The sequence below is a fragment of the Cynocephalus volans genome, chromosome 12, assembly GCF_027409185.1.
Source record: "Cynocephalus volans isolate mCynVol1 chromosome 12, mCynVol1.pri, whole genome shotgun sequence".
NCBI classification, from domain to species: domain Eukaryota; kingdom Metazoa; phylum Chordata; class Mammalia; order Dermoptera; family Cynocephalidae; genus Cynocephalus; species Cynocephalus volans.
Genome location: NC_084471.1, coordinates 51,296,890 through 51,310,580, shown reverse-complemented (window position 1 = coordinate 51,310,580; position 13,691 = coordinate 51,296,890). Strand labels below are relative to the sequence as shown.

The following is a 13,691-nucleotide window of genomic DNA, read 5'->3' as shown; positions in this document are numbered from 1 at the left end:
ATCCTTTTGTTTTTGTTACCCCCTTTACCCTTAATTCTCCCTCACCCTTGAACACTCCTGGTGACTCCAAGTCCCGGGCCTTTTGGGCATTGATTGGGTTACTTCTTGTTGGCTCCCTGCCGTCATCTCCAGGCAGTCTTGGCTTTGCTTTTTTCTATTCTGCTAATTCAGTTACCATCCATCTTACTTCTGTCTGCCATTATTGAAATATGGTCTGCTATGGTCTCTGCCCATGTACTTTATATCCTTTTTGTGTTTATACCTGTTTATTCCCTTACATTCACTTGGGTGGGGGTTTTGGAGGAAGATAAATGTTATGTTCTCTCTTCCCTTAATAGTAGGAAGTGAATAAATTATAAAGAACCAATTTGAGGAGAGAACATAAACTTTCTAGTAAGATAAAAACAAACTTTTCTCTTCATTGTATTATGATGAAATCTCAACCAACCAAGAAACACAAGATAGCTTACTCTTCAAGCAGGAGAATCGAGTGGAGGCTGGTGGTGTTTAGGTATGATGTAGAATCAGAGTTTCTGAGCTATGAGGAACTTACAGGTCTTTTGGAACAGAGGTTTTTACATGTTTTTAGTGGTAGTACTCATTTTTTTTAAATGAAATTTTACTTGCACTTCAATATATAAAACAGAAAAAAGACATGAATTATTTTTTCCCCAGGCATTAAAAATATTCTTTTGTAGGGGCCCTGAGCTCCTTCCAAGAGCTTTGGGATCCCCCAGAGCACAGATGAAAAACCATTGATTTCATGACAGCATTTTACATGGCCTTAGCCCAAACAGTATGTACAACCATATCTCTGGTTTAAGTGTATTGAAAATGTTAAGAACAATAATAATATTAATTAAACTTTATTGAACCTTCACTCTGTTTCTGGCATTATGTTATGGGCTTTATATACATTATCTCACCTAATTATCACAACAAAGCTGTGAGGTCAGTGTTAATTATTCTCATTTTGTAGGTGGGGAAACGGAGGCCTGGAGGGGTTAAGTACCTGTTCATGGATACACATCTAGGAAGTGGAAGAGCTGGGACTCAAATCCCACTCACTTAAACACAACATAGTGCTGGGCAAGGTCTGATGGGCTTGACTCCTCCAGCACCTGAAACCGTCACTGTGGGTGCTGTACACTGAGGGCTGCCTCCCGTTTGTGACAAAAGTATAACAGAAAAGAGTAAAACAAAAAGCAATGCATGTCTCTAATTCCCAGGCAACGTCAGCTCCCAGATACCCCACCCTATTCTGCATCCGACCCATGCTCTCCTCCGCAGGTCAAAGGTGAGTGCCATCCACCTTCAGCATCTCCTGCACTGTTGCTCTTCTTATTGGACTCTGGGCGGTGAGAACCAGAGGCACTTCTTGCTTGTGTCTTCCCCCAGGTGCATGCTACCAGACCCTGAGGCCTGCAGCGGGGCGGACTTCACCGACTTTTCTCCACTCCGCAGCTGCACCTGGGATGTTGCCTGTGCACCCGCAGAGCACAACTGGAATGAGTGACTCTGGCGAAACCCATGGCAGCTTTTACAACTGCTACCCACACAACAGTCATCCAACCACCCCCCTGGACCAATCCGTGTCCTCCCATCTGAAGATGAGTTGTTCTTACCACCAGCAGCCTCGTTGCCACAGCCCTGGGTAAAGGCCAAGATATTTAGTTATGAAAGACCTCAGCAGATTAGCCTCAGAGCAGCCAGCCCCAAGGCAGTGACAGAGAGAGAATGGACAGTGGACTCCTGTCCAGGAGATGGCAGTGTTGAGATGCATACATGACAAGGCCTAGTGTTCTTGGCTTAGACAATCTTTTAATTAAAACCCACTATGCCTAAGGTCATCATTCAATGAAAAGCTAAAATGTCAGAAATATATGGGGAGATTCTGGGTGATGAAGGAGGCGCTCTTTGCTTCTGCAGCCTCCGCTGGACTACTCAAGGGGATTTGTGAATGAGCTCTCAGAAAAATATCTGTTAATTAAGCATCATTTCATGTTCTTTTCTTCTTTGTTCCCTTTCTCCTTTTTATTTCTCCTTCTGGATTTAGAGGGTGGCAAAAAGAGTAAAGACCATCAAAAATTGTGGTACAACTCCCTGTGAAAAAAATTCTCAGGTGTAAACATATACTGGTATTTTAAGTCCGTATCTCCTCCATCTCAGTGAGTTCTTTGCCTTTGAACATGTTGTCAGTTTATTATTTTTCAAATAGGTGAATCAAAGATCTATTGGATAAAGGAAAACTAAGTTTCAGACTAGGAGGGCTCAACGAACCTTAAGTAATTGGAATTAGACTTAGGAAAGCAGAGAGCAGAGACCTGGGAAAAGAAATTTAATTTAATATAACATGGAGAGCAAAGAAGAATCCTAACCTTCATTTTGGTGTCTTGATTTTAGAGTCTCCTCGCCACCAACCAAGAAGAGGAAGTACACTCAGGCACTGGAGGCCTCTGGGGACGGCCGAGTATGGGCCCGCCACGCCAGACCAAGTGAGCAAACCTGGGGTGGTGGCAACCTCAGTGCCAGCACAGCCCTGGCCATGAAATCAAGGCTTTTGAGCAGCTCCACAAAATTATTTTCCCTCTCATTGAAGGGCAATGACAGGCTCTGGGAGTTTATTTCTTCCCCCTTGATATATCCTTCATGCAGGTGGGTCATACAGATGCTTCCAGGAAGAGATGCTGTTCTCGGTGGTGCAGGCTTTTAATTTCAGGGGCAAGGTGTCCCAGAGGACCAGGCTCCAGGCACGGTGAGCTGTCCAATGTGGCAGCACCTTCAAGAGCCTGCTGGTGTGCCCATTGCTCTGCTTAGTGCGCAGAATATCTTGAGGATCTGGGTAAAATGCAGATTCTGATTCAATCATTTGGGTCTGAGATCCGCATTTCTAACAAGCTCTCGGGTGAGGCCAGTGATGTTGGGTGATGGGAGGTGCTCTGAGAAGGAAGACTTAGAGGATCTCTCCCGTGGAGCATGGAGCTCGGAGCAGGAAGGTGGGATATTGAGCTTTCACGCGCTCGCTCCAAATCGGCAGGTTCCCAGTAGATCTCTGAAACTTTATAAAGTCATTTTAGAAGTCTTTCTTTGGAATCCTTTGATGCCTAAGTGGTTATTTAGCCCACCTAGTTTTGTTTGTCTTATATGAGGGTACTTCAAAAAGTTCAAGAAAAGATTTGTATTATCTTTTAATTCTATTTTTTTGTGAACTTTTTGAAGTAACCTTGTATAACATGTGACACATCATGTTTTGAGCTTAGACACTTGACCAAGTTGTGAACAAATTGATCTTTTGGAGTCTGACAGCTTGAACTTCAGAATTTTCAGAGTAAATGCCTTGGCACATACTAGGGAAAAGGGTAATGCTCTAGGCCAATTCTATCAGTCATTGTCAATTCTCAGATGGAGGCAGCGTGAACAGTGCCTCAAATTTAGTGCACCAAGTCCCATGTCCTCTAACCCTATGTGTCAGCTTGGCAAGAAGTCCAAGATTTCCTTCTTGGGGCTCCTCTCCCACCATTGTCCCCAAACTCTAGAGATTTGAAAGCAGATGCGTGTGGCTTTCTCATTGGCGTGGGAAAAGACACAGTCTCACCAGTGTGGGGTGCTGTCTTTGCCTTTAACAGCTTCATGGTAAGACCTGGTTTTTCCACCTTCAACAGAGGCTGTGGGAGTACTTCAGGGGACTGTGACATCACCCTCTCATCCAAGTCCCACCTGTCACCAGCCACTGGGAGTGCTATTTCAAAATCGTGCTGGGCATCCAGCCCTTGTGTAAACTAAACCTCTTACTGCCTCCTCTCCCTCTATATGGATCCACCGTGGGCAGTAGTTGCTTGACTTTTCTTTTTTCAACCCTAGAAACACAAAATACTAATTAAAGCCCCCTTTCTGTGTAAGATAGAGATCTCCATCCACCTTACTATGTGAGGTTACCCTAATTTCTTCAGCAATTCCTGCATCTAGCCTGCAGCTTTTATATGATTCTCAAACATACAAGGCTGAGTAAATTCATAGCCAGATGAGGGAACCATCTGTTCATGCCCCCACAGATGCATCAGCTCACTGAGGGATACGGGGCAAGTCACTCAAACCTTCCAAGGGTTTCCTCATTAAACCAGATTGCTGCTCAAATCGTCCTGGCCATTCCAGAGTTAAGTTCTATCCTGTGATGATTTTCTGCTGCCTGTCCTAGAGAGAGTATTGATTTTTCACCATCTTCAGAAAACAGCCGTGGAAGAGTAACTGAAATGTCCCAGCAGATAGGAAATCCTGACTCTCTTGTTTAAGTCCTATTCAAAGGTCGCTGAAAAGCTGACTAAAGTTAATTGGTTCCAGACAACAGTTTCAGAATGAAAATGAGCAGGTTCCCAGGGCCAAAAATATAAAGAAAAAAAAAGACAAAAGGCAAAGGTTTAGTTAATTTAAATACCATGTTTTCATTACTGTTTATATTTTTAGTGAAAGTTTTCTAATGAAGAAGTCCTATTTGATGGTGCAGAGGCCAAGGGTTTTTACAAAAGTCTTAGAGAAACAGCACAATGGTAGCAGAAGGAGGAGTTTATGCCAGGCTTACAGACAGGAGTAGGATTGCCAATTTTCAATGCAAGATGTTCTAAATCAGTCAGTGAGACTTTTCTGGTGACCTTCACCCAAGCAGTACAGTTTTCCCAAGAGTTCCAGAATCCCCTCAAATGGGCTGAAATGGAGAATTACTGGGTTGGTGTGGGCAGATGTAAAATCTTGCATAGAAAGAAAGTTGCTGATGGGCAGGTTCCCGCTAGCTTGTTCCTGGCCCCACCTGGTCTGAATCCTAAATGTGAGAGGGTTCTTGACCTGAGAGTCTTCAATTCTCTTATAGTTTGAACCTTGAATACAAAAGGATTTTCTAGCCCCCGAGTCATGACCTTTGGCCCTAGAGAGGTGCACTGGCTGAATTCACAGTGTAGAGTCGCAAAGTGCCTGTCTCCAGCAATTGGAGACTCTTGGAGCCCTACTTTTCTTGATTCTCAAATGAGAATCATAATTCCTACTCCACCCATTCTAACATTTTTTTAGAAGGAAGGTATGAGAAAATACTTTGAAAGGCATTTATTTATTTTTGTTTGTGACTGGTAAGGGGATCGTAACCCTTGGTGTGGTGTCACCAGCACTGCACTCAGCCAGTGAGCGCACCGGCCATCCCTATATAGGATCTGAATCCGCGGCCTCGGCGCTCCCAGTGCTGCACTCTCCCGAGTGAGCCACCACCGGTCGGCCCTTGAAAGGCATTTATATGCAAGCTGTCAGTTTTCTCCAAAAGGTTGGGACTTGGGCGGTTTGCTGCTTTCACACTTCTGCTTCTCTCTTCTGTTGGGTTTTCTCTGGAGATCCTCGGTACTGTGTGAAGGGAAGAGGAAGGGTTGACTCCCATGTCTTCCGTTTAACAGCTGTAACACTGGGCAAGTTATTTCAGGTCTTTGAACCTCAGTTGTAACATTTGTTAAATGAGATTATGAATCCTTACCTCATTACCACTTTAGAAATCTGTTTGGCAGCATCTACAAAAGCATGTCCTACAACCCAGTGATTCCACACCTAGGAATATTCCTAACAGCATTGTGTACATCCTCTCGCCAAAAGACATGTGCAAGAATGTCCATAACAGCATTACCTATAACAGCCGCTGAACTCAAAGTATCCCAAATGGCCATCAATGGCAGGATAAATTGTAGTGTATTTATACAAAGGAGTACAATACAGAAATGAAAATGAGCAAAGGAATGCCATTTGCAGCAATAATGGATGAATCTAAAAAACATAATATTGGGCAAAAGAAACCAGCACATAAAAGTACATATCATATCATATTATTCTATTTCCGTAAACTACAGTGTCAGATTTCAGGATAGTGGTCAGTTTTGGGCAGAAGAGACTAAGTTTTGGAAGGGGGCATAAGGCTATCTCCTGGAAAGCTGGAAGACTCCTATTTCTTGGACTAGTGATAGTTACACTGTACAATTCATTTATAAAGAAGCACAAATTTGTGTATTCATGATTTACATACTCCTTTACATATACTATACTTCAATAAAGAAAGTTTATTGAAAAAAAGGAGATGATTTCAGGATTTGATGAAAACTATGTAAAGTGGGACAGTGCCTATGGTGCAGAAAGCGCTCAGAGTAGTGGCTATTATTAGTAGTATTAATAAGTCCCAGCATTGGGCTTGTACCTGTGCCTGGAATTTCAGCGTGGGCCTATGGTCCCAGATTCCAGTCTTGGTGTTTTTTCTCGCTGATAAATTGCCCCAGGAATGCCAACTGTCTCCCCTGTTGAAGTGACTGCTCTGATACTCTTGCTGTTGTGATAGGAAAAGACAGGAAATGTCCCCTACCCACATCCACCCTCCCCATCAGTGTCTGGATGAGTGGAGCTGGCCTTTGGCCGTGTACCTGAGCACATTGACCTCGCTGCTATGCTTGAGTAGGACAGGGACTGAGTTAGCTGGTATTCAGTCAGGCACACGCATCAGTTATTTTACGTTAGAGTTACCGTGGAGTCTAAGAACAGAAGTATTTCCTAAGGCTTCTTAGGAATAACTGGGTCACCTGAGCTGAAACAAGTACAGATGATAACAACAGTGCCACTTATAATACCTAAAGGCACCATCACTTAAGCTTTTACTAGCAGCAGACACTGTGCTAAGCACTTTATAGACATCACCTCATTGAATACCTTCAGCAACCCTGGAAGGTATCACATGGTTACTCCCACTTTGCAGACCAGGAAACTGAAACTCAGAGAGCTTAAACCATTTTTCTAGGATTGTTTAGCCATTAAGCGTAGAGTTGTGATTCAAACCCAGGTCTATCTGATCCCATACTTCAAGTTCTTGACTCTTCCTTGACCTTCTCTCCGTTATAGGAGAGATGAAAGAAAGAAGGTAGAACCAGTTTCTCTCTTTCTCCAAGTTTGTATAAGCAGGAGAATGATGGGAGGTTTCTTTTTAGTTTTTTTGGAAAAAGTTTGAGGCCAGGTAGGTTTTGGAGGCGTGAGGGCATGAGGAGCTTCTGCATTGCCCACCTCCAGTGTTCTTAGCTGGGAAAATGTTTTTCAGGATTTTGAGAAATCATTCCACAATGGGTGTTCTACAAAAACCAAAAAATACATGTTTTGTTTACATTTCATAGTGATACCCCAAGAAAAATACATTTTCTGTGACGTTTGGGATCAAAAGCCATCTGAAGCAGCTCTACTTACTTATTTTAGGAAGTCCTCAATGGAAGTATAAAGCAAGGAAAATGTAGAGGAATAATAGAAAACCCAGCTCTTTTCTTTTGCATTTTCCAGGCTGTGGGCTATTCTATAGGAGCACCTTCTATAGGAGCTGGTGTCCTGTTTCCGTGTTATTGCTGACAGCCTGTACCTGGTCTTCCAAACACCCTCTATTTCCCGTTCACTCCTGATGTCAGGCATGAGTCGTGGTAGGGGAGTTAGAAGAAAAGGTGAATAGCCAATGTACCAATAGCATTTTACATACAATTACCAGAGGTTGAATTGTATGGTTTGAGAGGCATATTCAAATTAAGACAAAAACTTAAAAGTATTACATAAAAATAGTAGGTTGTGCATATGAAATTGCTGTTATTTGATCATTTTTGACAGACAAAAGTGGCAATTTCATAGAGTTGATATTGAATGCTAACAAGATCGTCTTTGTTACCTTATCATGGTTCCAGCTTCTGAAAGTGCTTTCATTTCTATTTTCTCATTCTCTCTGCTTGTGGACTATTACAAGACGGGCAGGACTCATGCTTATAATTCCTATTTTGCAGTTTAGGAAAGTTTAGGAAAGACTGTAAGTGAATAAATAACTCATCTAAGTTCAAAAAGCTAGTTGGACCACAGAAACTTAGTTCTATAAGAGACCTGTAAAAATTAGAATATATTGGTTGCAATTAATGAAAATGAACAAAACCCAAAAAACCCTCAAACTGCCTTAAGCAAAAAAGCAAAACAAAATAAAGCAAAACCAACAAAAAACAAAACACGAGGATCTATCAGCTCCTGTAAGCCAAGAGTTTAGGACTGGATACCAGAACTCAGCTCACATCATCAGGACTAAATGCTCTTTGTTCTTGACTCCACTTTTGACTCTGCTGGCTTCATTTCCACATGGGCTTTTTCTTCACGTCCCAAAATGCTGCTCACAGCTCTTGAGGATGTGTCTTGCAGGTTCAAACCTCATGGAAAAGGGTGAGCATCTTTGAACCTGCATTCCCTAAAATGCTGAGATCCACTCTGCTTGGATTGCATTAGGCCACACATCTACCCTCATGCAATTGCTGATGCAAGGACTGAAGGCTGTACTTTGACTGATCGAGCCTGGGTCACTACCCTCCTGGAGCTGGGAGTGGACTTCACTAGAACTACACAGACTGGAAGTGAGGAGAAGCTATGCAGGAAGTAGGGTAGACAGATATTGGGGGTGAATTTCTAAAAAGTGTCCACCACCTGCCCTTAGAAATCACTAACCCTAAGCTGTTCTTATTGCATACGAGGAAATGAGGCCAACAGCACACCTCCTGCCTCCTGGCACTTGGCGCTTCCTGCATGGCCACCCTACCTCACACGTGGCCTGCCCTTTGCTCCACACAGCTGTCTGTGAGTCTAGAAAAAACTGGGTGTTAGGAAGGATCTAACACACCTATTTCTTTGCAGTGACGAATAGGAGTCACAGCAGCGAGGTGCAGGACCATGACAGTGAGGGACAGAATGGAATGCCTGCAGACCAGTACTCTCCTACTCTGAAGTGGCAGCCATACCAAAGTGTTCCTTGGCACAGCTTATTCAACGGTCATTATGAACAACTGTAAGTGGCCTTAGCAATGCCTTGGAGTGGGCTGGAGAGTGAGGGGAGAAAGGCCATGCTAAGTCTCAGGATTGCACTTCTGTGCCAAGTGTTTGCACTTCTGTGCCACCTGTGGTCAAATGAGATGGGTAGATGAGGAAGTGTCTGTCTTACTACTTACGTTTTGCATTATAACTAAAGAATAGTTGGGACATGGGTTGCTGACCTTCAGGACTTGTATTTCTAACTTATTATAATATACCCACTAAATGATGGAGGGAGAAGGAATCTTCCTGGGATCACATGCCCAGTTTAAACTAAAAGCTGGAAAATGGAGATTTCCCAAATCACTAACATTTAACTTGCAGTTAATTTACAATAACAGAGAATACATTCTTTGGGCCACACTAAATTGTTAGCCAGTGACCACCCCAAAATCATAGTCAGTGCTTTCTTTATATTAAGAGACTGAAGTCAAATCACACACATTATCCTAAAATTGAAAAAGTTTCATCCTATTTTTATGACATCATAGTTTTGAGAAATAAATATGGACTCATGCATTATTGCTCTTAAACATCCTTTAAACCTTCTCTTTATTTAAGATATAATTTACCTACCTAAGTCTTCTAGAGTATTCATTGGTCATAAATGCCTTCTTGAAACACTAAAAAGTATTAATGGTTAAAGAATAGAATTTTCAAGTAATATAATATGAAATGAGAAATGTTGGGCTATAAACTTGAGAGCTTTCTTGGTATTTTCCAAATTCAAAGATAGCAAAGCTTATCACTAGGACTTTTATGTTGGACGGATTAGAAGGAAGAAATATTTCCTTAAAACAAATCTGGGGAGTTACACAGACTTTGAGAGTTGGCGTGTTCAATAGGAGGCAAAAGGAAGCTGATTGCTAATTGTGTCATTGAAATGTCACGACTTTTGTGTCTTTCCACTGTGTGCAATTAGAAAATGAAATGAAGGATCCTAGGTCTTGGTTTTGAGTCTTAGCCTTCATTTGATTATCTTTTGGGCAGTGTTCCATGGTCTACCTTAAATATGAGTACAGAGGTAGGAAACCGTCACATGCTGGCACAATGTTTTAATTAAAACCTTTAAAGCTTCCTAGCCTCTATGCATCTGAGCTGATCAAGTTTTCAAGGTGTTATTTCTCTTCTTACTTGAAGAGATTTATTTTTAAGTTTGCTTAAACAGTCTATCTCTGCTCCAATGATCTGGAAAAAAAGGAACACAGATGGTATCAGCTCAAAGGTATAGAGGCAGATTTATTTTAAATGTTTAGCCATAATTTACTTTTCCTAAGCAAAAAAAGGAAGGTAATGCTCATCTGGATCAGAATTCAGGCCCTCCTGATTTCACTACTTATATCATTGAGATGGAAAATCACTTGTCTTTTCTTCGATAATTATGTCTAATATGTTACAAAAATATTGTTTCCTTAAGTTACCTAAAAGCAATAACATTAGGGCATTAACATTTATCAAATCTTTTTTTTTTTCTGTTTCAAACGTGTATTACCAAAGAGCTTTTTAAGAGCCAGTTTAATTGATTTTATACTTAACTTTTGATGTCAGAAGCAGAATTGCCATCCTTAGGTAAATAGAATAGATTTCTATAATCAGAAACTGGTGTTCAAGGTTCAGAATAATCTTCAACAGTATAATTCTTGATGGTTGATTCAGTTTCTGCTTACAGCTGTCCTTAAATTTCAGTCTAATGCTCATATCTGAGCTGCAAACCTCATCTTCTTCCTTCAGAGTTTTGGACAGTGAATCATGGAACATCACAAAAAAAATTTTCCCAACTAGCACGGTTCTTATTACCTTCCATAGTAAAATCTATACATTTTTATCATTCTAGCCTTTAGATGAGGACATTAGCAGGTTAATTCTAGAAACCCAAGTCAATATAAAGTTCTCAGATGGCAGAATGCACGTGGTCTTCATCATATTCTTCATTCAATAGATTTTCCTTTTGCTGCTGGTGGCCACTGTGATTGTGGAGCCTTTGACTGATTGGCTACTTGAGGGTGATCAATGGCCCAGTGACTTGATCCATTGGGAAAGTGCTTACCTTGCAAAGAACATGAACACTCTTTTCCCAAGAGACCCATTAATATTTTCTGTTTCTGTAATTAGAGGGAAATTTAGAACCTCTACGCTGTTCATTATAATAGCAGCCATTTAAATTGAGATCGCGGGATGCAAAGCTCCATCAGCGGCAGGGCAGCGAGTACTTCCCTCCTCTACTCTTGGTCCTGGGTAGGAGCTTCTTTCGTGAGAAAAAACCCACATTTAGAAACCTGATGAATCAAAAATCATGTTCCCCATCTACAACATGGACGGGAAAAACTCACCAAAGAAGTTTCTAACTTTTATATTCTCTTCTCTACTTGATAATGTTATACGTTTAATATGTTTTTGATTAACATTTAAAAGTATTTTATTAAACGTATTATACTCAAAGCATTGCTATTGAAAATAGCAATGCTAAAACAAATAAAACAAAAGTTTGATTGGCCACCCTACACTATCCCATTCCTTTCTCCAGAAGTAACCACCATAGTAGGTTTTCAGTGCTACTACCAGCTTGGGAGAATTAAAAAAAAAAAAAAAAGAATGATCATACTTTAGTGAAAATGGGTTTTCAATCAGTTTTATGACTGCCTCTGGTTAATCTGGTTTAGAAGCTATTCCTGGTGATTCTGACCAGTCTGCTTTTTCATATAACTGCCAGTAGGCTGACTATTCATTCATCTAAGTGACTATTTGAGTATGGTGTTGCTGAAGAAATCGAGAGATTTTTTTTTTTTAAAGGAAGAAAGAGACTAATTCTACCCTAGATATTTCACAAGTCTGTGGTGACTTCTCAACTTCTAGCCTACATCTTTCTATTGTCTTCTGGAGTCAAATTAAAAATCTAGAAAGCACAAAGGCGAAAGGCAGTCTGAGGAAACAATGCTTTCGTTTGGCAATAATTGTACATTTTCCTTCTGAGAAGATAAAAAGCTGGGAGGCAGCCAGCTGTGTTTTGAAATATTTTTATTTCCTCAGCAAAAATTCAAAAAATCAATTGATTAAATATAGCAAAAAGCACTTTCAATGATACATTTTCTTGAAATGTTTATACAATTAATATTGTTAGGGAAGGAAAATGTGTAGAAAATATTTGTAAAACTGGTTTCTTGATTCCTCTTTTCATAGACCTAATGTGGGTTATCAAGTTGTCACAGATAAAGGATTTAATTTTTCACCAGCAGATGAAGCTTTTGTTTGCCAAAAAAAGAACCATTTTCAGATAACCGTTCATATCCAAGTCTGGGGAAGTCCAAAGTTTGTTAAAACTCAAATGGGCCTAAAGCCAATAGAAATGTTCTACTTGAAAGCTTTTGGAATTAAGGTAAGTTTTTTATTTAGTTCAATTTAATTCAGTCAACATTTATTAAGTGTTCCAGTTTTGCATTACATACCGAACTATCCCCAAACTTTGTGAACTTAAAATAACAACAATCATTTATTAGGGTCACTAATCTGCAACTTGGTCAAGGGTTGGCCATGACAACTCATCTCTGTTCAGTAGTCACCAGCTGGGGCAGCTCAACTGGGCCATTTCTGAGATGGCTCCGCACATGCCCGTCAGCTTTGGGCTGGCCATAAGCTGGAGCTCAGATGGGGCTGTGGTTGGGAGGCCTTCACTCTTCTCCACATGGACCTTTCTATGGGGTTAGCTTGTGCTTCCTCACTGCAAGGTGGATGGGTTCTAAGAATAAGTGTTCCAAGGCACAGGAAGTGGAAAATACCAATTTCCTAAGTGTGGTCTTAGAAAGTGGCACAGCAACACTTTAGACTATAGTTTTGTAGTTTTCAGTGTACAAATCTTGTACTTGTTTTACTAAATTTAATTTTAATTATTTTATTCTTACTGATGCTGGTGTATTTTCATATGGAGTAGATGTATAGTTTTCACCAGATTCTCAAAGAGGTCTATGACTTTAAACAAGCGAAGGAACCACTAGTTTAGTCAATATCTCTTTTCTATAGTTTAACAGAGGGGAGTCTGAGGCCCAGTAACATTACGCAATTCATCCAAGATAGTAAATGATAGAGTTGAGTTTAGAACACAGGCAGTGTGACTTCTGAGTAATCAAAAAGTATTTGTTAAAGTATTAACTTACTCCTTAGGGGAAGGAGCATTTATTATTAACATATTTTATTCTGATGGTTACCTTGGTCTTAGGCACTGAGTCTCCTGATATGAGGTTTTGTTGCTGAACACATCACCTGCTCTTTCCCCAAACTGAGCTCTGAAACAAAACCAAAACAGAAAAACAAAACAAAAATGAATACAAACAATAAACAAACAAACAAGGCATATTTTTCTGATTATGGATGTAATATGAGCCCATTGTGAAAATGTTGGAACATATTAGAAATGTATGAAGAAGAGATAAAATTCTTTTTTATTTGGGATCCACTATTGGTATCCTAGTTTTTCCTCATTTTTTCCTTAAAAAATTTTTTCTTTATTTTTATAGCAGTTTTAGTTTTACAGAGAAATTGAGAAGAAAGTACAGATAGTTCCCATATGCTCTCCCACCCACATAGATGGTTTCTCCTATTATTGACATGTTACATCGTTACATACATGGTACATTCGTTACAATTATGAATCAATATGGATATATTATTGTTAATTTTATATTAAGTTTCCCTCTTTGTATTGTAGAGTTCTATGGGTTTTGCCTAATAAATAATGTCATGTATTAGCCATTACAGTAGCACACAGAATACTTTTGCTACCCTAAAAATCCTCTATTATTAAAATTAGTATCCTATTGCTG

The 13,691-nt window shown here is 40.3% G+C and overlaps 1 protein-coding gene across 1 annotated transcript in view; it reads left to right on the top strand.

Annotated features, from left to right (window-relative positions):
* MYRFL (myelin regulatory factor like) overlaps window positions 1-13,691 on the top strand; it is a 134,483-nt gene that overhangs the window by 57,952 nt on the left and 62,840 nt on the right. The window contains exons 3-7 of the mRNA XM_063115651.1: window positions 1,230-1,297; window positions 1,399-1,654; window positions 2,404-2,495; window positions 8,704-8,854; window positions 12,055-12,250. Of these exons, the coding sequence (XP_062971721.1) occupies window positions 1,230-1,297; window positions 1,399-1,654; window positions 2,404-2,495; window positions 8,704-8,854; window positions 12,055-12,250 (763 nt within the window). The remainder of the gene's footprint in view (window positions 1-1,229; window positions 1,298-1,398; window positions 1,655-2,403; window positions 2,496-8,703; window positions 8,855-12,054; window positions 12,251-13,691) is intronic.